This window comes from Moschus berezovskii, chromosome X (genome assembly GCF_049115385.1).
Source record: "Moschus berezovskii isolate FMDL1 chromosome X, NW_MosBer_1.0, whole genome shotgun sequence".
Classification (NCBI taxonomy): Eukaryota; Metazoa; Chordata; class Mammalia; order Artiodactyla; family Moschidae; genus Moschus; species Moschus berezovskii.
The window spans coordinates 138,923,121-138,948,615 of NC_142488.1; the positions used below are offsets into that span (position 1 = coordinate 138,923,121).

The window sequence follows — 25,495 nt, forward strand, 5'->3', positions numbered from 1 at the left end:
AGTTCCCTCAGATTGCCCTCAGGGCATTCAGACCTGGTCTTTACTCTAGGCAATCCAGCCCCTGCCTCCCTGCTCAGCCCCCACTTGCTAGTGGGGGATGCGGGCGTCTGTGCTGCTTCTCAGCTGGGAATTAACTTTGGGCACATGAAGCAGGGCAAAGGCTAATAGAGTTTTGTCAAGAGAACGCACTGGTCATAGCAAACACCCTCTTCCAACAACACAAGAGAAGACTCTACACATGGACATCACCAGATGGTCAACACTGAAATCAGAATGATTATATTCTTTGCAGCCAAAGATAGAGAAGCTGTATACAGTTAGCAAAAACAAGACCAGGAACTGACTGTGGCTCAGATCATGAACTCTGTACTGCCAAATTCAGACTTAAATTGAAGAAAGTAGGGAAAACCACTAGACCATTCAGATATGACCTAAATCAAATCCCTTATGATTATACAGTGGAAGTGAGGAATAGATTTAAGGGACTAGATCTGATAGATAGAGTGCCTGATGAAATCTGGACAGAGGTTCGTGACATTGTACAGGAGCCAGGGACCAAGACCATCCCCATGGAAAAGAAATGCAAAAAAGCAAAATGGCTGTCTGAGGAGGCCTTACAAATAGCTGTGAAAAGAAGAGAAGTGAAAAGCAAAGGAGAAAAGGAAAGATATAAGCATCTGAATGCAGAGTTCCAAAGAATAGCAAGGAGAGATAAGAAAGCCTTCCTCAGTGATCAGTGCAAAGAAATAGAGGAAAACAACAATAGGAAAAACAAGAGACCTCTTCAAGAAAATTAGAGATTCCAAGGGAACATTTCATGCAAAGATGGGCTCGATAAAGGAGAGAAATGGTAGGGACCTAACAGAAGCAGAAGATATTAAGAAGAGGTGGCAAGAATACAAAGAAGAACTGTACAAAAAAGATCTTCACGACCAAGATAGTCATGATAACGTGATCACTGACCTAGAGCCAGACATCTTGGAATGTGAAGTCAAGTGGGCCTTGAAAGCATCACTACAAACAAAGCTAGTGGATGTGATGGAATTCCAGTTGAGCTATTTCAAATCTTGAAAGATGATGCTGTGAAAGTGCTGCACTCAATATGCCAGCAAATTTGGAAAACTCAGCAGTGGCCACAGGCCTGGAAAAGATCAGTCTTCCTTCCAATCCCAAAGAAAGGCAATGCCAAAGAATGCTCAAACTACCGCACAATTGCACTCGTCTCTCACGCTAGTAAAGTCATGCTCAAAATTCTCCAAGCCAGGCTTCAGCTATATGTGAACGGTGAACTCCCAGATGTTCAAGCAGGTTTTAGAAAAGGCAGAGGCACCAGAGATCAAATTTCCAACATCCGTTGGATCATGGAGAAAGCAAGAGAGTTCCAGAAAAACATCTATTTCTGCTTCATTTACTATGCCAAAGCCTTTGACTGTGTGGATCACAATAAACTGTGGAAAATTCTGAAAGAGATGGGAATCCCAGACCACCTGACCTGCCTCTTGAGAAACCTGTATGCAGGTCAGGAAGCGACAGTCAGAACTGTACATGGAACAACAGACTGGTTCTAAATAGGAAAAGGAGTACATCAAGGCTGTGTATTGCCACCTTGCTTATTTAACTTATATGCAGAGTACATCATGAGGAACGCTGGGCTGGAAGAAGCACAAGCTGGAATCAAGATTGCTGGGAGAAATATCAATAACATCAGATATGCAGATGACACTATTCTTATGGCAGAAAGTGAAGAGGAACTCAAAAGCCTCTTGAAAGTGAAAGAGGAGAGTGAAAAGGTTGGCTTGAAGCTCAACATTCAGAAAACAAAGATCATGGCATCTGGTCCCATCACTTCATGGGAAATAGATGGAAAATCAGTGGAAACAGTGTCAGACTTTATTTTTGGGGGCTCCAAAATCACTGCAGATGCTAATTGCAGCCATGAAATTAAAAGACGCTTACTCCTTGGAAGGAAAGTTATGACCAACCTTGATAATATATTAAAAAGCAGAGACATTACTTTGCCAACAAAGGTCCTTCTAGTCAAGGCTATGGTCTTTCCCGTGGTCATGTATGAATGTGAGGGTTGGACTGTGAAGAAAGCTCATCGCCGAAGAATTGATGCTTTTAAACTGTGGTGTTGGAGAAGACTCTTGAGAGTCCCTTGTACCGCAAGGAGATCCAACCAGTCCATTCTAAGGGAGATCGATCCTGGGTGTTCATTGGAAGGACTGATGCTAAAGCTGAAACTGCAATACTTTGGCTACCTCATGCGACGAGTTGACTCACTGGAAAAGACTCTGATGCTGGGAAAGGTTGGGGGTGGGAGGAGAAGGGGACGACAGAGAATGAGATGGCTGGATGGCATCACCGACTCTGTGGACATGAGTTTGAGTGAACTCCGGGAGTTGGTGATGGAAAGGGAGGCCTGACGTGTTGTGATTCATGGGGTCGCGGAGAGTCGGACACGACTCAGTGACTGAACTGAACTGGACTGGACATATTCTGTGGGTTTTGATTATTTATTTTTCCTTCTGGTTATGTTGCCCTCTGAGGTTCTAAGGCTCGCCACAGACTTGCCAGTGAGAGTGTTTCCTGGTGTTTGGAAACTTCTCTCTTTTTTAAGCCTCTCTTCCTGGGATGGATCTCTGTCTTTACTTCTTTTGCCTCTCTTTTTATCTTTTATATTATTTCCTACCTTCTTTCGAGGTTGATGGGCTTCTTTTTGGGTGCCTGATGTCCTCTTCTGGCAACCGGAAGTTGTTTTGTGGAATTTACTCAGTGTTCCAATGCTCTTTTGATGAATTTGTGGGAGAGAAAGTGGTCTCTCCATCATATTCCTCTGCCATCTTCCTCCCCGCCCCCTCCTGTAAGGCAGATTCTTAAACCCTGGGCCACTAGGGATGTCAAGTTCATTCTTCAGGGTAGCTCAAGGGCCCACATGGACAGATTCAAACCTATGAAAATAGTAGAGCACTAAAGAGGACATAACCTCTCCGTTTTCCTAATCCAGTTTTTGACAGACTGTACCAGTCTGGGGCAGTGACCGTAAGCAACTATCACAACGCTACATCTGTCACCCCCAATTTCATTTGTCTATAAGGGATCTTACCAGCATTCCACTATCAGACAATGTCTCAGGTGTCACTTCTCCCAGGCAGTGGCCTCAGCCACCGTTTTCCTTCACCTTCCACACTCATGCATCCACACCCCATGATGTCCATGCTAAATAGGTGCAGAGGGTCACCTTGGAACCAACTCGAAGCAACATTATGTGCTTCCTACCCACTTTCAGGACTAGATTTTCTGGGTGCTAAGACAGCCTCCCTTGCCTCCTCTGCCTTCCACTTGGAGACAAGATGACCCACTTCATGCAGGTAGCACACAGTTCAGTTCAGCTGCTCAGTCGTGTCCAACTTTTTGACCTCATGGGCTGCACCATGGCAGGCTTCCCTGTTCATCACCAACTCCCGGAGCTTGCTCAAACTCATGACCATCGAGTCGGTAATGCCATCCAACCATTTCATCCTCTGTTGTCCCCTTATCCTTCTGCCTTCAGTCTTGCCCAGCATCAGGATCTTTTCCAGTGAGTCAGTTCTTCGCATCAGGTGGCCAAAGTAGCACACAACTCTTCAGTAATCAAAGATCCAGTGGGCATAGACTATATATGCCCAGTCTCTGGTGCCATCAGCAGGCTGGCCTTGGGGGCGATAAAACACGCAGCACATCACCATTTTACATGCATTTCCCTACATCAAGTGGTCTTTCTAAGGCTCATCTGAGAGGTTACCAAAGAGATAGCTGAGAGTTACACTAGCAAAGATACTCTTGACTCCCTACCTCTGATTGTCTTGGATATCTGCATAGCTTTGGGTTATTACTGACTAGGCAGTGTGTATTGTGGTCAGCTTCTGGCTGAATAGCTCACTGCAAGCTATAGGAGCTAGCTACATGACTCTAAACCACACCCCAACTCAGCCCTGGGATTTTTTTCTCATGACTTGGCCTGGAGTCCATGACTAGAGGTTTTGGAAAACTCTACAGTTGAACTTTGTACTCTTTGTAGAGATGAACTTTGTACTCTTATTTAGAACCCTCCTTGTTTTACAACATCTTTGCTATCCTCACCAACTCCAGAAACCCTACTGAAAAATCCAATCAATTTCTGTCACCAGAGTGAAGGCAGGTCTCACTGTGGGATGCTGACAGAATAAGAGACCATGTATGTCATGTTACTAACACTTGGGCTTTTAAGTTATCTCAATGAAACCTATTATTGTGTCCATTCTCCATGATATAGTGGTGTTTTTTGTAGCTCACCTTCCAAAGATGGATTACAGGGGGCAGGACTAGAGGCAGGGAGGCTAGGGTGTTGGAATAATTAGCCAGTGCAATGGCAGTGAGAATGAAGAAGGGTGGGATTGCTATGATATTTAAGACATAGAATTAGTGAGACTTGGTGCTTATTACTTGTGGGGAAAAGGATAGGGAAGAAACTAATGTTATGATTCACAAATTTGTGCTTTGAGTTATAGTTTTCTTTTAGAGGAAAGGAGATTTATTCATTCAACTGTTTATTAAACATATACCATGAGTCAGGTAGTGAATTTGATCCTGGAGATACAGAAGAAAAAGACATTGGCACACAGAAAAATTAGCATAAAAGTTAATTACAGGTACAAATAGGTGCTTCTTCATATTAAGCACTGAGAAAGGCAGAGCACACTTTGGTAGTGTTCCAGCTAAAAAACTTAATAAACTGAATCTAACCATGTGGAAGCATCACACATGCTAAAAAAATGGACATTTTATAAAATAAATAGCTTGTGCTCTTCATACCTATCAAGGTCATGAAAGACAATACTGAGGAACTGTTTCCGATCAAATGATACAAGGAAGATACGATAGTCAAATGCAATATGTGATCAGGGATTTGCCTCTTGGACCAGAAAATCTTGTTGTCTTTTGTTATAAGGGACATTACTGGGAAATTTGGCTATAAATAAAGTAGATTGCCTGGTGGCTCAGATGGTAAAGCGTCTGCCTGCAATGTGGGAGACCCGGGTTCGATCCCTGGGTCAGGAAGACCCCCTGGAGAAGGAAATGGCAACCCACTCCAGTACTATTGCCTGGAAAATCCCATGGACAGATGAGCCCAGTAAGCTATGGTCCATGCGGTTGGTTGCAAAGTGTCGAACACGATTGAGTGACTTCACTTTCACTTTCAAGTAGATTACATAGTAAGAAAATGTTGATTTCCCAATTTTGAGAATTGTAGTATGATTATGTGAGAGAATTTCCTTTTAAAATATAGATGAAGCAAAGGGCTCAGATATAAGCTGGAGGAAGTTTTGAGAAGTAGCATTGTGGCTAAGCAGGCTTAGACTTTGGGCTTAGACTCCCTTATTTCTATTAATAATCTCAGCACAGCTGTGTACTACATATGAGACTTTGGGTAAGTTATTTAAACATTCTATACATTACATTTCCTCATCAGTTAAAAAAAAAAAAAAAGATGATGTTAATAATAGTACCTGGGGCTTCCCAGGTGGTGCAGTGGTAAAGAATCTGCCAGAAATGTAGGAAACACAAGAGATGTGTGCTTGATTCCTGGGTCGGGAGGATCCCCTGGAGAAGGAAATAGCAACCCACTCCAGTATTCTTGCCTGGAAAATTCCATGGATCGAGGAGCCTGGTGGGTTACAGTACATGGGGTTGCAAAGAGTCAGACACGACTGAGCAACTGAGTGCACACATACACACACATAATGATAGTGCTTACCTTATAGAAATGGTATGAGAGTGAAATTCGTGAGGATATATAAAGGCCTTAGGCCCGTGTCTGGCATGTATGTATAACTAATGTTGGCTGTATTTAAGCTATTTTGCTTCTTCACTGTAAATAGAGAGAGAAATGGGATGTTGTTCCCTTGTTCAAGTTGCCATAGTCCAGTGGAAGAAATTAGAAGGTTAACAGATAATATTAATAAATTAATGAAATGAGTGTTGTGCTAGAGATTTGAACTGAGTGCAACTGAGGCTGGGGCAATGAATTCTGCAGGAGGAAGTCAGAAGTTTCATAGAGGACTTCCCTGGTGGTCCAGTGGCTAAGACACTCCCAATGCAGAGGGCACGAATCCCTAAGAGTTCGAATGCCACAACTAAAGATCCTACATGCCACAGCTAAGACACAGCACATCCAAATAAATAAATAAGTAATTATTTTTTTAAAAAAAGAAGTTTTGCAGAGAGATCTGGTTAGAACTGGGTCACAAGGAGTGAAGAGGAGTTTGACAAAATGCACTTTTGCCAGGACAGGAACATCAGAAGTGTTTTGGAAAGGCCATCGAGTACTGTGGTGTAGCGTAGGTGATGCAGTCTCGTTGGCCGACTCACCTGCCAGGTGTGTGTGGACAGAGGGGCAGCTTAAATATCACCTGTAGCCTCAAAAAGGTCACATAATCTCTCTGAGTCTGTTTTCCCTAAAAGTGGAGATATTAACATTGACCTCAGGTCTGTAAGGAGGATGAATGAAATGTGCTTAGCAGAATGTCCAGCACATGGCACCTCCTCAGTAAAGGACAGCTGTTAGCAATGATGCTGGTGTCAAATGTTTCTAGGGCTCACCCAACTTCCTGGATCAGGTTTCCTTCCGAGCATGTGTCTCCCTCAAATGACGCATGGCCCTATAACTTCCTTTGGCCAATGAGTGGAAAGAGAAAGGCTATATGTCCTTCCTGAGCACTCGCTTTCCTGACATGGCAATTTGGAAGCTCAAGTGGAGATGGTGGCATCACAAACCAAGCCAGGTCTCAGTGATGACAATCAACATAATGCCCCTGTCAATCTGTGCTGGGCAGTAGTGTGAACAAGAACTCACCCTTTGTTGTTTTAAGACACCAAGGTTGGCAGTTTATTCTCTTTAGCCACCTCATAAACCCTGAAGGGTTTGGGACTTTTCTAGACACTTTGGTGTCCCATGCCAATTCCAGAAAGAAGAGAACAAATTCTCCACTCTCCCACCTTTGTTGATGGGGTGGTAATATTGGATGGAGGGTTTGGAAGCATGTGTCTTTAACAGAGGAAATTCAACTCAATGTAAACAAAGAAAAGCTATCAAGAACATGTATGGCTACTTCAGTCCATTCTGTCCTGCAAGAGCTCCCAAACAGAATGCAGAAGGCAGTAAACATGGAGCAGACCTTTCTCTGAATTAACTGTGAATTCTGTTCTTCCCATTCATGCACCAGAGGATTAGTGATGTTATAACCTAACCTCATAGGAAATTACAAAAAGGGGATCTAACCTGGTCTGAGGGCTAGGAAAGTTCTCCTGAAGAAGTACGGACAAAGATGATGTCTCTCTCTCTCTCTGACACACACACATACACACACACACACACACTGGAATGTTATTCAGCCATAAGGAAAAAGAAAATCTGCCATTTGTGATAACATGAATGGAACTTGAGGACATTATGCTGCTGCTGATGCTAAGTCGCTTCAGTCATGCCCGACTCTGTGTGACCCCATAGACGGCAGCCTACCAGGCTCTTCTGTCCGTGGGATTCTCCAGGCAAGAATACTGGAGTGAGTTGCCATTTCCTTCTCCAATGCATGCATGCATGCTTAGTCGCTTCAGTCGTGTCTGTCTCTGTGCGACCCTGTGGACAGCAGCCCACCAGGCCCCTCTGTCCATGGGACTCTCTAGGCAAGAATACTGGAGTGGGTTGCCATTTCCCTCTCCTGAGGACATTATACTAAGTTAAATAAGGCAAATACTGTGTGGTATCACTTATGTGTGGAATCTCAAAAAAAATAAAAAGTGTAACTCAGAAACAGAAAGTAGGGGGCTGGTGGGCAGGGGAAACCAGGAGAGGTTGGTAAAGGGTACAAACTTTCATTTGTAAGATGGATAAGGTCTGAGGATCTAACATAGAGCATGGTGACTACAGTCGCTAACATTATATTGTATAATTGAAATGTCCTCAGAGGAGAACTTAAAGTTTCTCACCAAAAAAAAAAAAAGAGAGAGAGAGAGATATGTGAGGTGATACATGTGTTAATTAACTTGATGGTAGGAATCTGTTCACAACCATCACATGTACACTTTAAGTATCTTACAATTTTGCTTGTCAATTATAGCACACACACACAAAAAAAAAAAAAAAAAAACTAGGGGAAAAAATTGACTTACTAGAACAATGAAATCAGTTATTGAAAAACTAGTTATGATACCACCTCTGAGAAAGCATGCTGTGAGTTTTGGGTGCTATCTGGCAGGATGTGTGGTGCATTCCGAACCAGGGCCAGTAACCAACATGAGGCACCATGTTCCCCAGACTCAGAATACACAGGGCTAAGGACTAAGGGATGATGGTGAGAATGATGGCTAACGACACGCTAGTACAAATGTTTGCACTCTGCTTCTCATTCTCAGATTTCTGCTATTTTTGAAGCTTATTATTCAAGAGAGAAATATCTCTTTCAGGGAACACAACAGTGCTTCCACAGAATTAGAAGCTGAAACTGCCATCTTATGCCACTAGGCAGATCCACCCCCCAAAAAATAAATAAATAAAAATAATTACTGTATTAGCTAAGGTGATGGATCCTGGTCATTATTAAGTACTACCTATTAATACATTGCAGAAACAAACAATTTGTTTCCACTTCCCTGCATCACAAGGCAAGCCAAGTCTCAGTGACCCTTTACATTGTTTTCATTATAACAGTGAATGTCCTTGTACATGTCATGGGTGAGAGAAGAGATCCTAAAAGTGGAACCTTTGTGTCACAGACAATGTGAATATTTAACCTTTCAAGATGTCGTAAAATTGCTGTCTTAAGTGGTTATACCCTTTTGCAACTTCACCAGTAATGATTGAGCTCATATTTCTGTACATTCTTGTGAATATTTATTAACTTTTGCCAATCTGATGAGCATAAATTATCTCATTGTTGATTAATTTGCATTCCCCTGATTACTTGTCTATAGTGATATTTTTTAAAGTGTCAATTCTCAATTTTCCACAAGAATGATAGTTACATTCTGAGCAATGGATGTACCATCTCATGAACCACTTCTTGTATTCATGCCCATGCAACAGATTTTTCTCCCTAATTACATCTGGGTTGACTACTATCAAATTTTGTTCTTGTTGAGTCACCCAGTCGTCTCTGATTCTGCAGCCCCATGAACTGCAGCATGCCAGACCTCCCTGTCCCTCACCATCTCCTGAAATTTGCCCAAGTTCACGTCCATTTCATCAGTGGTGCCATCTCTTCCTCTGATGCCCTCTTCTGATCTCAGTCTTTCCTAGCATCAGGGTCTTTTCCAGTGAGCCAGCTGTTTGAGTCAGGTGACCAAAATACTGGAGCTTCAGCTTCAGCCCTTCCAATGAATATGCAGGGTTGATTTCCTTTAAGATTGGCTGGTTTGAACTCCTTGCTGTCCAAGGGACTCTCACAAGTCTTCTCCAGCACCACAGTTTGAAGGCATCAATTCTTTGGGATACTGCTTTCTTTATGGTTCAGCTCTCACAACCGTATGTGAACACTGGGAAGACCATAACCTTGACTATATGGACCTTTGTTGGCAGAGTGACGTCTCTGCTTTTCAACACACTGCCTAGGTTTGTCATAGCTTTCCTGCCAAGAAACAATTGTGTTCTGATTTCATGGTTGCAGTCACCATCTACAGTGATTTTAGAGCCCAGGAATAAAAACTATCAAATTTAGTTCCCTTAAAAATACAGAATGAAAGAGGAAAACCAGTGCAGGATTTACATCTCCATCTGATAGTCTATAAGGTGGATACTTCACATGGCTTTTAGTGCTCCCCTCAATCTTGAATACGTGAGTTTGAGTGAACTCAGGGAGTTGGTGATGGACAGGGAGGCCTGGCGTGCTGTGATTCATGGGGTCGCAAAGAGTCAGACACAACTGAGCAACTGAACTGAACTGAACTGAAACAGGAAGTGCCTAGGCTCAATCTTAGAGATTCCATCCTCCTGAGTTTTTGTTAATAATGCAGATTTCTAGCAGCATAATGTGAACTGCTCAAGAGTATTGCGCTGGTACAGAACTGCCATGCCTTGCCTGTTGACAACAACATCAAATGCTGCAATCAACTACAAGTCACAACGAGCCAGAGCTGAAAGACTCTTCACAACCAGAATGTCCACCCATAATTTGCAGAAAGGAAAACTAAAGCTCAGAGAGTACAAGCCGTGAAGTGGCAGAGAGCTCAGTTCCTAATTGTGTGCTCTAGCTTAGTCCATGAGAGATCAGGGTGGCTGTGTGCTCCTGGTCGCAGGGTCATTTTCCACGGATTCTATGACACGAACGAAGTTGCTGTTGGAAGACAACTGTTCATGAGTCTCTCGAGTGTCTGCATGTCTTGGGGAGGTTTTGTCCTTTGTCCTTAACCCAGTAGTCTTGCATCTTCTGCCAGCATTTATGAGACTATGGCAGTCTGCCTTGTTACTCACAAGTACAGTAAAATCTCAGACACTTTTCTCAGACACTTCAGCTCACAGTTGAAGACAGTAATTTCAAAAGCTGTTAATACAGTTTTCCTCTGGTCAAATTAGTTTTGGAAAAGTTGAGGCCAAAAAAAAAAAAAAAAGAGAGAGAGAGATTTAAAAAAATAAAAGATAAAAGGGAAAGAAAACAGTGCCTAAAAAGCTCCTTTAATAAACTACAGCTCCTTTAATAAACTACAGCGCATAATAAACTAGATGTGGGGGTGAGGTGGAGTATGCTATATTCATGTAGGAAAAGTTCCTTCCTCCTCCCCACTATAGAATGCTTATTAATATTGGAAAGAATAACAAGGACCATAGAATATGATTAGTAGAAAACCATTTGGAAAGTCGGAGTAAAATTTAGTAAGAAAAAAGATGGAAATGCAGTTGAAGGGGGTCGTTTTCACATCACTTGAAAACTAGACCAAGGTAGTTGAACAAGTGCTCCAGCATCACCTACAAGATGCTTTTCCAGATGTGCCCAAACCAAGCAAATTAATGGGATTTTGCCCAAGAGTCAGATTTTAGAATCAGGAGGGGACTTTCAGACAATGTTAACTCTTTCATTTTACACATGCAGCCCTGAGGCACAGGAGAAAGCAGACACTTGCTGCTGCTAAGTCACTTCAGTCGTGTCCGACTCTGTGTGACCCCATAGACGGAAGCCCACCAGGCTCCCCCGTCCCTGAGATTCTCCAGGCAAGAACACTGGAGTGGGTTGCCATTTCCTTCTTCAATGTGCAGACACTTAGGACCACCTAATTCATTAGTGACAAATGATGGGAATCAAACCGAAGCATTCTGAGTCTCTTTTTTGTGTTCCTCACACGCTTTGCGGAGAAGGCAACGTCAACCCACTCCAGTATTCTTGCCTGGAGAATCACAGGGACAGACGAGCCTGATGGGCTGCCGTCTATAGGGTTGCACAGTCGGACACGACTGAAGCAATTTAGCACCAGCAGCAGCACACACTTTCTATTATCATATTGTCCCACTGTTTCATTGATTCATAACAACCTTAAGGTCTCTAAAGGCAAATACCATGTTGTTCCACTTAAAAGCTCCTACTGCAGGGTAGCAAGCACTTGAATATCTGTCATAGTCCCGACGGTCACTTTTCCCATCCAGTGCTGCCCATAACGACTTTATGCCATGATGGAGATGCTCGTTTTTTTCCCCTGTCTGATATGGTCACCAGAGCTGTGTGTGGCTACCAAACACTTGGTATGGGGCTACGGGGACTGACGAAGCAATTTCTTAATTCCGCTTAATTTTAATTAATGAAAATTTACATTTAAAAGGCCACATTTATCTGGCGGTGCTTCAGTGACTAACTGTGGTGACCACAGAGGTGTCAGAGGACTGACTTTGAAGCAGAATTAAGAGCCAAGGCTGATGTACGAATTCCAGCGAGGCTTTTTTGTTGGTGCTTGACGCCACTCGGCTGCTGGCACAGGCCTGTGGGGACCAACGTTTACCACGCCCTAGAAGGGCCGGGCCTTGCGTGGGGCACATGGGCACAAACAACCAGACACGCCACATTATGAATGGGCGTGGCCTAGGCACGGCATGGGGGCCGCACGTGCCGCAGGGGAGGGGCGATGTCACGTAAGCGTCACTGCCCCGAGGTCTTCTGGGTCTTGGGCAGCCATCAGAGAGGGAGCACCTCAGTGTGGGGGTCACCCCGAGTTATGCCTTCTGACAGGAAGTTGACCCGGGGGAGGATTCGGTCGAGGATCCGGGCAAAGATCCGAGCATTGCGGCAGGCACGCTCCAAGATGGTCACTTTAGAAGGGGAGAGCAGTGCGGAGAACCCAGCGACAGGGTCGCACCCTGCGGGTATCATGGCGTCTGCGCCACAGTCTAGAGGGCAGGCATCTGTGCATGGCGTCCGGGGTGAGATGCGCCAGTCTACAGTAAAGTTGTGGGTCAGCCAGCGCTTCGGGTTGTTCCTTCTAGGTTTCTGGTTCCTCCTGCTGCTGTGCTTCTACATGAATGCTGGTGAGTGCCTCCCCAGAGAACATTGGGCAGGGGTCCCTCAGGGGAACTGGAGGGTGAGGGTGAGGGGAAGATGCCAAAGGGGGCGACCTCTGCACGCAGTGGTGCGAAGGCCATCCATGCCTCCCTCAGAGTCGGCCCTCTTATTGATAGACAAATGGCTTCCCTGCTCCTCTCCCTTAAGAAGCACCTTCCATCCCTTCCGTCAGCTCAGAAACCCCTTCCCTCCCCACCATTTTATAAAACGAAATGGAGGTGAAATTCTCGGAGCATAAAATAAACTGGTCATGAACAGTGTGGTGGCATTTAGATATTGAAACGTTGAGCAGCCACCACCTCTCTCTAGTTCCAAAATATTGTCCTCACCCCGAATTCAAACCCATACCCGTTAAGACTGCAGTTACTCCTCATTTTCCAGGCCCTGTCCCTATGGATTTGTTCTGGACTTTTACTACCAATGGGAACATGTTCTATTTGGTGTAATGGTTTCGAGATTTTGAATCGTAGCATATGTATCGGTGCTTCATCCCTTTTTTATGGCTGAATACTATTCTGTGGTATGAATATACTCCATTTTATTTGTCTATTTATTGAATTGCTTGGCTTTGGGGTTTTTTCCCAGGGTTTTTGTTTTTCCAATTGCTGGCTATTTTGAATAATACTGTTATGAATGTGCTTAGTCACTCAGTCGTGCCTGACTCTACGACCCCATGGACTGTAGTCCACCAGGCTCCTCTGTGCATGGGGATTTTCCAGGCAGGAATACTGGAGTGGGTTGCCATGCTCTTCTATAGGGGATCTTCCCAACCCAGGGATCAAACCCAGGTCTCCCTCATTGCAGGTGGATTCTTTACTTAACCATCAGGGAAGCCCAGGAATACTGGAGTGGAGTGCCATTCCCTTCTCCAGGGGATCTTGCCAACCTAGGAATTGAACTGGGGTTTCCTGCATTGCAGGCGGGTTCTTTACAGCTGAGTTATGAGGGAAGCCCCATTATGAATATTCTTGTACAAATTTTTGTCTATGTTTTCAGTTCTCTTGGGCATGTACCTAGGAGTGGAATTGCTAGGTCAAATTCCATGTTGAACTGTTTGAGGAAGTCCCAGATATTTTCCAAAGTGGTTGAGCCATTTATATGGCCACTGACAGTATATGTGTGCTTTGTGCTAAGTCTCTTCAGTCATGTCTGACTCTTTGCGACCCTATGGACTGTAGCCTGCCAGGGTCATCTGTCCCTGGGGGATTCTCCAGGCAAGATTACTGGAGTGGTTTCCATGCCCTTCTCCAGGCAATCTTCTCGACCAGTGATGAAACCCGTGTCTTTTGCATCTCTTGCCTTGGCAGGCAGGTTCCCAGGTGGCACTAATGGTGAAGAACCACCTGTCAATGCAGGAGACTTAAAAGACACCGGTTCAATCCCTAGGTGGGGTAGATCCCCTGGAGAAGGAAATGGAAACCCACTCCACTATTCTTTCCTGGACAATCCCATAGACAGAGGAGCCTGACAGGCAATAGCCCATAGGATTGTAAAGAGTCAGACACGACTGAAGCGACTTAGTACATAGCACGGTACATCACTCCCTGGTAAGCCCATGACAGTGCATGAGGGTTCTCATTTAACCAGGATTTTTTACCATCCCCCTTATTTATGAGTGCCATCCTAGTGCAAGTGAAGTGGTATCTTATTGTTGTTTTCATTAGCATTTCCCTAATGACTAATGATATTGAGTAGCTTTTCATGTGTGTTTCATATGCTCTTTGCAGAAATATCTATTCAAATCATTTGACCATTTAAAAGTGGATTGTTTGTGGTTTTGTTACTGAGTTGTAAGAGTTCTTCATATGTTCAGAATATATGATTTTTAAAAATATTCTCAGATTCTGTAGGTTTTCTTTTAACTTTTTTTTAAATATATACATATGTATTTTTAATTGAAGGATACCTTCCTTACAGTATTGTGTTGGTTTCTGCCATATATCAACATGAATCAGCTATAGGTATACATATGTTCCCTCTCTCTTGATCCTCCCTCCCTCCTTCCACCCCATCCCACCCCTCTAGGTTGAGTTCCCTGAGTCATACAGCAAATTCCCATTGGCTATATATTTTGCATATGGTAAGATGTAATATGTATATGTTTCCATTGTACTCTCTCCATTTGTCCCACCCTCTCCTTCTTGCTTCCGCCCCCATGTCGGTGAGTCTCTTCTCTATGTCAGTCTCCATTGTTGCCCTGCAAATAGATTCATCAGTACCATCTTTCTACATTCCAGATATATGCATTAGTGTACAGTATTTGTTTTTCTCTTTCTGACTTCACTGTATGATAGGTACTGGGTTCATCCACCTCATTAGAACTGACTCAAAACATGTTCCTTTTTGTGGCTGAGTAATATTCCATTGTATGTATGCATCACAGCTTCTTTATCCATTTGTCTGTTTTAATAGTTTTGTGGTTTTAGTCCTTATATTTAGGTTGTTGACCTGCTTTGTATTAATTTTTGTTTGTGGTGTATGTTAGGGGTCTAACATTCTTTTGCATGTGAATATCCAGTTATTTCAGTGCCATTTGTTGAAGAGACTGTTCATTCCCCTTTGAATAGTCTTGGCACCATGTTGAAAATCAGTTGACCATAGACCTATGGGTTTATTGATGGAATCTTAAGTTCTGTTCTGTTGGTCTGTGTGTCTGTTCCTATGCCAGTACCATACTCTGATTACTATAGGTTTGTAGCAAGTTGAGAAATTTGGACATGTGATTCCTTCTGTTTTGTTCCTTCTCATATTGCTTTGAGTATTCAAAGCCTCTTATAATTCCGTATAAATTTGAGGACTAGCTTTTCTATTTATGCAAAAAAGTCACAAGTTTTGACAGAGATTCTATTGAATCTGTAGATCACAGTGGGCAGTATTGCTATCATAACAATATTAAGTCTTTCAAGCTATGAATATGGCATGTCTTTCCATTAATGGATATTTTTAATTTATTTCAGCAATGTTTTATAGTATTCATTATACAAGTCTTTAACCTCCTTGGTCAAATTTACTCCTAAGTATTTTATTCTTTTGGGTGCTATTGTAGATGGAGTTGTTTTCTTAATTTCCTTTTTGGATTATTTATTGCTGGTGTATAGAAGCACAACTTACTTCTGCATGTTGATCTTGTACCCTACAACTTGGCTGGATTGCATGAGCTCTAGTAACTTTTGTTTTGAACTTTAAAAAAATTCTGCCTATAGAATTATTTTATCTGTGAATAGAGATGTTTTTCCTTTACATTTTGGATTCCTTTTTATTACATTTTACATTCTATTTGCTCTGACTAGAACTTTCAATACAGTGTTGAATAGCAGTGGTAGAAGTGGGCATCCTTATCTTTCTCCTGACCTTCGAGGGAAAGCTTTTGGTTTTTCACTATTGATTATGATGTTAGCTGTTGATTTTTCAAAAATGCTCTTTATCATATTGAGGAAAATCCCTTCTATTCATAGTTTGGTGAGTGGTTTGATCATAAAAGTTGTTGAATTTTGCCAAATATTTTCTCTGTACCAATTGAGATGATCATGTGAGTTTTTTTCCTTCATTCTGTTAAGGTGGTGTGTTCCATTGATGTTCTATGTTGAACCATCCTTGGATTCTTGGGATTAAACCCCACTTGGTCATTTTGTATATGCTTTTTAATATGCAGTTGCATTTGATTTGCCAGTATTTTGTATCTATATTTACATGTGATATTGGTTTGTAGTTTTATTTTTTCCTTGTGGTATCTTTGTCTGGCTTTGGTATAAGGTTAATACTGGCATCATAGAATGAGTAAAGACCTGTTCCCTCTTTTTCTGTTTTTGGAAGAGTTTGAGAAGGATTAGTATTACTTCTTTAAATATTCGATAGAAATCACCAATGAAGCCATCTGCTCCTGGACTTTTTTTATAGAGAGGTTTTGATGAGTGTTTCAGTGTCTTTACTTAAAATAGGTCTTCTCTGAAAGGTCTTCTTCCCTAGCTTCCTTTCACAAGCTACTAAATTTCCTCACCAACTTGCACAAATGCCCTTCTTTCCCTCATGAATGACTTCCATCCCTCATTTCTCCTAAGAACTTTTCATTATCGCCTATCACATAATCAGTATCAGTTCAGTTGCTCAGTCGTGTCCGACTCTTTGTGACACCATGAACCGCAGTATGCCAGGCCTCCCTGTCTATCACCAACTCCCAGAGTTTATCCAAACTCATGTCCATTGAGTCGGTGATGCCATACAACCATCTCATCCTCTGTTGTCCCCTTCTCCTCCTGTCTTCAATCTTTCCCAACATCAGGGTCTTTTCAAATAAGTCAGCTCTTCACATCAGGTGGCCAAAATTTTGGAGTTTCAGCTTTAACATCAGTCCTTCCAATGAACACCCAGGACTGATTTCCTTTAGGATGGACTAGTTGGTTCTCCACAGTCCAAGGGACTCTCAAGAGTCTTCTCCAACACCACAGTTCAAAAGCATCAATTCTTCAGCGATCAGCTTTCTTTATAGTCCAAATCTCACATCCATACATGACTACTGGAAAAACCATAGCCTTGACTAGATGAACCTTTGTTGGCAAAGTAATGTCTCTGCTTTTTAATATGCTGTCTAGGTTGGTCATAACTTTCTTTCCAAGGAGTAAGCGTCTTTTAATTTCATGGCTGCAATCACCATCTGCAGTGATTTTGGAACCCCCCAAAATAAAGTCAATCACTGTTTCCACTGTTTCCCAATCTATTTGCCATGAAGTCATGGAACCGGTTGCCATGATCTTAGTTATCTGAATGTTGAGCTTTAAGCCAACATTTTCACTCTCCTCTTTCACTTTCATCAAGAGGCTCTTTAGTTCTTCTTCACTTTCTGCCATAAGTGTGGTGCCATCTGCATATCTGAAGTTATTGATATTTTCCCCGACAATCTTAATTCCAGCTTGTGCTTCATCCAGCCCAGCATTTCTCATGATGTACTCTGCATATAAGTTAAATAAGCAGGGTGACTATATACAGCCTTGACATACTCCTTTTCCTATTTATCATTACTAAGCTCCCTTACCTCACTGTTCAAAGTGCTAACCTCCACACCTCCTCTCTTAAAGCTCTTCCATCTCTAACCTAACCTTACTAACCCCCTTACCTAACCTATAAAATTCCTTTCTACATCACCTCCTTTCTCAGAGACCTTTCCTTGTTCACTTCCTCTCACAAAAGTGGAAGTAGCTCAGTCATGTTTGACTCTCTGTGACCCCATGGACTGTAACCCAACAGGCTCCTCTGTCTATAGGATTCTCTAGTCAGAAATACTGGAGTGGGTTTCCATGTCCTTCTCCAGGGGATCTTCCCAACCCAGGGTTCGAACCCAGGTCTCCTGCATTGCAGGCAGATTCTTTACCACTGAGCCACCAGGGAAGCCCTTCCCTTTTTTTCATGGTTGTCATCCCTGCCTCCTCTAACCTCACAAATGACTTCCCTTCTTCCCCTCTAAGGCCTCTTTTCCTCCAGTCCTTTCACTAAGTAGGAACTTCCCTCTCTCCACATAGTACTAAACTCCCTCTCCTTTCTCAAAGAACTTTTCTCCTTTACATATGCCCACAAAGACCCTCCCGCTGTCACCTCAGTCACAAATCCCTTTCGTCTCTTACTCTCACAAGTGCTTTCCCCTCTTCATCACCACTTCAGAAGTTCTTCTTAACCTTTAGTCAAGGTCCTTTCATTTTTCACCTCCCCATAATGACTTTTCTTGGATCACCATATAAGCCTTCTCTCCCCTCATTCAAAAACTTTTCTTCCTTATTTCACGAAGCCCTTTCTCCCCTCACTCAAGGTCTTCACTCTCTCACCTCTCTTTTAAAATGCCTTCATTGTTCTTCTCACCCTAACTTACCTTCACAAAGAGCTCCTCAGTCAAAATCCTTTCCTTCTCTTCTTATTTACCCTCCTTGAGACCTTTGCTCACCCCCCTCCCCATATGCTTGTTTTGGCTCTCCAAAGGCCCCCTAATCTCCCCACTCACAGGTTTTTCTTCCCTTACCACCCACAGGTACTCTCCTTCCTCAGAAGTCTTCTTTTCTTCCTTCTACTCAGTGCTCTTGTGGCCTCACTTTCCTCACTCAAAGTCTTTCCTACTTCCTCCTCCAGATCTTTCTTGCTGCCCCCCTGCAAATCCAGTACTTTTCCTTTCCCCACAGCCTCCTCTCTTAGCTCAAAGATACCTTGTCAAGAAAGACACCCTTGCCTTCTCTACCTTACCTCCTTCAGTATGCCCTCCCTCCCAACCTCCTCACTATGGTATTTTGTCTCCTTTTCTGCATAAAGGACTTGGGTTTCCCAAAGTATTCTTCCCTCCCTCCCTCCCTCAAGCTCCAGCTTCAAACCCAAAGACCTTTCATGATTCCCATCTCTAATCTCAGTGACTTCTCTCTCCCTGCCCTCCCCAGAGTCCTTCCATCTCTTCAACTAAGGTCCTCCACGGTCAAAAGGAGGAGGCAAAAATTGGGCAGAGGCATTGTAAGTAAAAGGAACAGAGACCACTATATACTGTTTCATGGCTGCTTGGGGATAAAATTTAGTGTTAAAGTATACGTTATGTGTTCTTTTGTCAACTATTTTAAATAAGGTAGAAACATATGATTCCTGCTCTTTGAAAAATATTTTAAGATGCATTTTAAATGATCATTTGCAAATCATATTATTTCAGATTATTCATATGTATTTTTTCTATTATTCATCTAAAATACAAAGTATTTCTGAATTACTTTTAATGTATTTGCAAATGTTAGTTACAAATAAAATTGAGAGCCTTACAAACTGAGACCTCTTTCATTCTCTGAAAAAGTAATTTAGAAAACACAGCTATATATTGTACATTTTTATTTTCTTAGTTCATGAGTTCTTCATTTTCTACTTCTCTTTTTTTTCATTTTTAAATTTTTATTGGAGGCTAATTATTTTACAATATTATATTGGTTGATTTTGCCATACATTGACATGAATCCGCCCCGGGTGTACATGAGTCCCCCCTCCTGAACACCCCTCCCACCTCCCTCCTCCCCTTATCCTCCCCCTGGGTCATCCCCGCATACCAGCCCCGAGCATCCTGTAACATGCATCGACCCTGAACTGGCAATTTGTTTCACATATGATAATATACATGTTTCAACGCCATTCTCCCAAACCATCCCACCCTCACCCTCTCCCACAGAGTTCCAAAGACTGTTTTATACATCTGTGTCTCTTTTGCTGTCTCGTATACAGGGTTATCATTTGCATCTTTCTAAATTCCATATATATGCGTTAGTATATCGTATTGGTGTTTTTCTTTCTGGCTTACTTCACTCTGTATAATAGGCTCCAGTTTCATCCACCTCATTAGAACTGATTCAAATGCATTCTTTTTAATGGCTGAGTAATACTCCATTGTGTGTATGGACCAAAGCTTTCTTATCCATTCATCTGCAGATGGACATCTAGGTTGCGTCCATGTCCTGGCTATTATAAACAGTGCTGCGATGAACATTGGAGTACATGTGTCTCTTTCAGTTCTGGTTTCCTTGGTGTGTATGCCCAGGAGTGCGATTTATGGGTCGTATGGCAGCTCTATTTCCAGTTTTTTGAGGAATCTCCACACTGTTCTCCATAGTGGCTGTACTAGTTTGCATTCCCACCAACAGTGTAAGAGGGTTCCCTTTTCTCCACACCCTCTCCAGCATTTATTGCATGTAGACATTTGGATAGCAGCCATTCTGACTGGCATGAAATGGTACCTCATTGTGGTTTTGATTTGCATTTCTCTGATAATGAGTGATGTTGAGCATCTTTTCATGAGTTTGTTAGACATCTGTATGTCTTCTTTGGAGAAATGTCTGTTTAGTTCTTATTTTCTGGAATTGAGCTACAGGAGTTCCTTGTATGTTTTTGAGATCAATTCTTTGTTAGTTGTTTCACTTGCTATTATTTTCTCCCATTCTGAAGGTTGTCTTTTCACCTTGATTATAGTTTCCTTTGCTGTGCAGAAGCTTTTAATTAGGTCCCATTTGCTTATTTTTGCTTTGAGATCTTGCTGTGATTTATGTCAGAGAGTGTTTTGCCTGTGTTCTCCTCTAAGAGTTTTATAGTTTCTGGTCTTACGTTTAGATCTTTAATCCATTTTGAGTTTATTTTTGTGTATGGTGTTAGGGAGTGTTCCAGTTTCATTGTTTTACAAGTGGTTGACCAGTTTTCCCAGCACCACCTATTAAAGAGATTGTCTTTTTTCCATTGAACATTCTTGCCTCCTTTGTCGAAGATAAGGTGTCCATAGGTGCATGGATTTATCTTTGGGCTTTCTATTTTGTTCCATTGATCTATATTTCTGTCTTTATGCCAGTACCATACTGTCTTGATGACACTGGCTTTGTTGTAGAGCCTGAAGTCCAGCAGGTTGATTCCCCCAGTTCCATTCTTCTTTCTCAAGATTGTTTTGGCTAATCAAGGTTTTTTGTATTTTCATAAAGATTGTGAAATTATTTGTTCTCGCTCTGTGAAAAATACCATTGATGGCTTGATAGGGATTGCATTGAACCTGTAAATTACTTTGGGTAATATTACTCATTTTCACAATATTTATTCTTCCAGTCCACGGGCATGGTATTTTTCTCCATCTATTAGTGTCCTCTCTGATTTCTTTCACCAGTGTTTTATCGTTTTCTATATATAGGTCTTTCGTTTCTTTAAGTAGATATATTCCTAAGTATTTTTTTGTTGTTGTTGCAGTGGTGAATGGAATTCTTTCCTTAATTTCTCTATTTTCTCATTATTAGTGTATAGGAATGCAAGGGATTTCTGTGTGTTGATTTTATATCCTGCAACTTTACTATATTCGTTGATTAGCTCTAGTAATTTTCTGGTGGAGTCTATAGGGTTTTCTATGTAGAGGATCATGTCATCTGCAAACAGTGAGAGTTTTACTTCTTCTTTTCCAATCTGGATTCTTTTTATGTGTTTTTCTGCTGTGATTGCTGTGGCCCAAACTTCCAAAACTATGTTGAATAGTAGGGGTGAGAGTGGGCACCCTTGTCTTGTTCCTGACTTTAGGGGAAATGCTTTCAGTTTTTCACCATTGAGAATAATGTTTGCTGTGGGTTTGTCATATATAGCTTTTGTTATGTTGAGGTATGTTCCTTCTATTCACACCTCTGGAAGGTTTTTATCATAAATGGATGTTGAATTTTGTCGAAGGCTTTGTCTGCATCTATTGAGATAATCATATGCTTTTTGTTTTTCATTTTGTTAATGTGGTGTATTACATTGTTTGATTTGCAGATATTGAAGAACCCTTGCATTCCTGGGATAAAGCCCACTTGGTCATGATGTATGATCTTAATGTGTTGTTGGATTCTGATTGCTAGAATTTTGTTAAGGATGTTTGCATCTATGTTCATCAGTGATATTGGCCTGTAGTTTTCTTTTTTCGTGGCAGCTTGGTCGGGTTTTGGTATTAGGGTGATGGTGGCCTCATAGAATGAGTTTGGAAGTTTACTTCCTCTGCAATTTTCTGGAAGAGATTGAGTAGGATAGGTGTTAGCTCTTCTCTAAATTTTTGATATAATTCAGCTGTGAAGCCATCTGGACCTGGGCTTTTGTTTGCTGGAAGATTTCTGATTACAGTTTCAATTTCCATGCTTGTGATGGGTCTGTTAAGATTTTCTATTTCTTCCTGGTTCAATTTTAGAAAGTTATTCTTTTCCAAGAATTTGTACATTTCTTCCAAGTTGTCCATTTTATTGGCATATAATTGCTGATAGTAGTCTCTTATGATCCTTTGTATTTCTGTGTTGTCTGTTGTGATCTCTCCATTTTCATTTCTAAATTTATTGATTTGGTTTTTCTCCCTTTGTTTCTTGGTGAGTCTGGCTAGTGGTTTGTCAATTTTATTTACTCTCTCAAAGAACCAGCTTTTGTCTTTGTTGATTTTTGCTGTGGTCTGTTTTGTTTCCTTTGCATTTATTTCTGCCCTAATTTTTAAGATTTCTTTCCTTCTGGGGTTCTTCATTTCTTTCCTTCTGGGGTTCTTCATTCTTTCCTGGGGTTCTTCATTTCTTCCTTTTCTAGTTGCTTTAGGTGTAGAGTTAGGTTATTTAGTTGACTTTTTTCTTGTTTCTTGAGGTATGCCTGTATTGCTATGAACCTTCCCCTTAGCACTGCTTTTACAGTGTCCCACAGGTTTTGGGTTGTTGTGTTTTCATTTTCATTCATTTCTATGCATATCTTGATTTATTTTTTGATTTCTTCTATGATTTGTTGGTTATTCAGCAGCATGTTGTTCAGCCTCCATGTGTTGGAATTTTTAATAGTTTTTCTTCTGTAATTAAAATCTAATCTTACTGCATAGTGGTCAGAAAAGATGCTTGGAATGATTTCAATTTCTTTGAATTTACCAAGGCTAGATCTATGGCCCAGGATGTGATCTATCCTGGAGAAGTTTCCGTGTGTACTTGTGAAAAAGGTGAAATTCATTGTTTTGGGGTGAAATGTCCTATAGATATCAATTAGACCTAACTGGTCTATTGTATCATTTAACGTTTGTGTTTCCTTGTTAATTTTCTTTTTAGTTGATCTATCCACCATTGTGAGATGGGTATTAAAGTCTCCCACTGTTACTGTGTTATTGTTAATTTCCCCTTTCATACTTGTTAGCATTTGTCTTACATATTGCAGTGCTCCTATGTTGGGTGCATATATAATTGTTATACCTTCTTCTTGGATTGATCCTTTGATCATTATGTAGTGTCCTTCTTTGTCTCTTTTCACAGCCTTTGTTTTAAAGTCTATTTTATCTGATATGAGTATTGCTACTCCTGCTTTCTTTTGGTCTCTGTTTGTGTGCCATATCTTTTTCCAACCCTTCACTTTCAGTCTGTATGTGTTCCTCGTTTCCAAGGTTCCTTTGAAGACCCACCTTCCAAGAGCTGGGTCTCTTGTAGACAACCTATATAGGGGTCTTGTTTTTGTATCCATTCAGCCAGTCTTTGTCTTTTGGTAGGGGAATTCAACCCATTTACATTTATGGTAATTATTGATAAGTATGATCCTCTTGCCCGTTACTTTGTTGTTTTGGGTCCGAGTTTATATACTCTTTCTGCATTTCCTGTCTAGAGAAGTTCCTTTAGCATTTGTTCGAGAGCTGGTTTGGTGATGCTGAATTCTCTCAGCTTTTGCTTGTCTGTAAAACTTTTGATTTTTCTTTCATATTTGAATGAGATCCTTGCTGAGTACAGTAATCTGGGCTATAGGTTATTTTCTTTCAACACTTTAAGTATGTCCTGCCATTCCCTCCTGGCCTGAAGAGTTTCTATTGAAAGATCAGCTGTTATCCTTATGGGAATCCCCTTGTGTGTTATTTGTTGTTTTTCCTTGCTGCTTTTAATATTTGTTCTTTGTGTTTGATCTTTGTTAATTTGATTAATATATGTCTTGGGGTATTTTGCCTTGGGTTTATCCTGTTTGGGACTCCGGGTTTCTTGGACTTGGGTGATTATTTCCTCCCCCGTTTAAGGAAGTTTTCAACTATTATCTCCACAAGTATATTCTCTTGGTCATTCTTTTTGTCTTCTTCTTCTGGGACTCTTATGATTCAAATGTTGGGGCCTTTAACATTGTCTCTACTCATTTTTCTTTTTTCCTCTCTGTTTCATTTATTTCTACCGTTCTATCTTCTAACTCACTGATCCCTATCTTCTGCCTCTGTTATTCTACTGTTGGTTCCCTCCAGAGTATTTTTGATCTCATATATTGCATTGGTCATTGTATATTGACTCTTTTTTATTTCTTCTAGATCCTTATTAAACCTTTGTTGCATCTTCTCAATCCTTGTCTTCAGGTTATTTATCTGTAGCTCCAATTCACTATCATGATTTGGAATTCTGTATCAGGTAGATTCCCTATCTCTTCCTGTTTTGTTTGGGTTGGTGGGCATTTATCCTTTTCCTTTACCTGCTGGGTATTTCTCTGCCTCTCCATCTTGCTTATATTGCTCTGTTTGGGGTGGCCTTTCTGCCTTCTGGCAGTTTGTGGAGTTCTCTTTATTCTGGAGTTTCCTCAGTGTGGCTGAGGTTGGACGGGTGGCTTGTCAAGGTTCCCTGGTTAGGGAAGCTTGTGTCGGTGTTCTGGTGGGTGAAACTGGATTTCTTCTCTCTGGAGTGCAATATAGTGTCCGGTAATGAGTTATGAGATGTCTGTGGGTTTGGAGTGATTTTGGGCAGCCTGTATATTGAAGCTCAGGACTATGTTCCTGTGTTGCTGGAGAATTTGTGTGGTATGTTTTGCTCTGGATCTTGTTGGTCCTTTTGTGGTGCTTGGTTTCAGTGTAGGCATGGAGGCGATTGATGAGCTCCTATTGATTAATGTTCCCTGGAGTCAGGAGTTCTCAGGATTTGGACTTAAGCCTGTGCCTCTCGGTTTCAGTCTTATTTTTGCAGTAGCCTCAAGATTTCTCCATCTGTCACTTCCAAGGTGGTTCCCTCTGTTTTAGCTTCTTCTGTTTGCTGGTCTCTTCAGTGTCTAATTTCTGCCCTGACACTAGGGAGTGGTGGTGGACACTTTTTAAGGCTCACTTGTTCAGTTGTGCTGTGGGGAGGGAGGAACGCTGTACACAAATATCATTGGTCTCTGTGAGGAGTGCTCACAGTGTCTCAGCCACACTGGGTTTGCCTCTGTTTACGGCGTGTGTGCTTTCCCTGTCTACACTGCTCAGGCTCTTGGTTGCTCTGCCGGGAACTGTCTGAGGCCAGCGCTCAGTTGCATGCACTTCCCAGGTCTAAGCTGCTCAGGTTCAGGTACTCGTGTACTCCACAAAGTCGCAGACTTGGTTGGGCCTGCGTTTGTGCCCTTCCCCGGTCCAAGCAGCTCAGGTGACCAGGTGTTTGGCGAGTGCAGTAACTGCGACTTACTGCCTCCCGGGTCCATGCCACTTTGTTTTCTGGGTGTAC

General features: G+C 41.8%; 1 protein-coding gene across 1 annotated transcript in view; it reads left to right on the plus strand.

Annotated features, from left to right (window-relative positions):
- The first annotated feature begins 12,123 nt into the window (after positions 1-12,123).
- The window catches only part of FMR1NB (FMR1 neighbor), a 49,537-nt gene continuing 36,165 nt past the window's right edge, over positions 12,124-25,495 (plus strand). The window contains exon 1 of the mRNA XM_055393522.2: positions 12,124-12,523. Coding sequence (XP_055249497.2) covers positions 12,124-12,523 — 400 coding nt within the window. The remainder of the gene's footprint in view (positions 12,524-25,495) is intronic.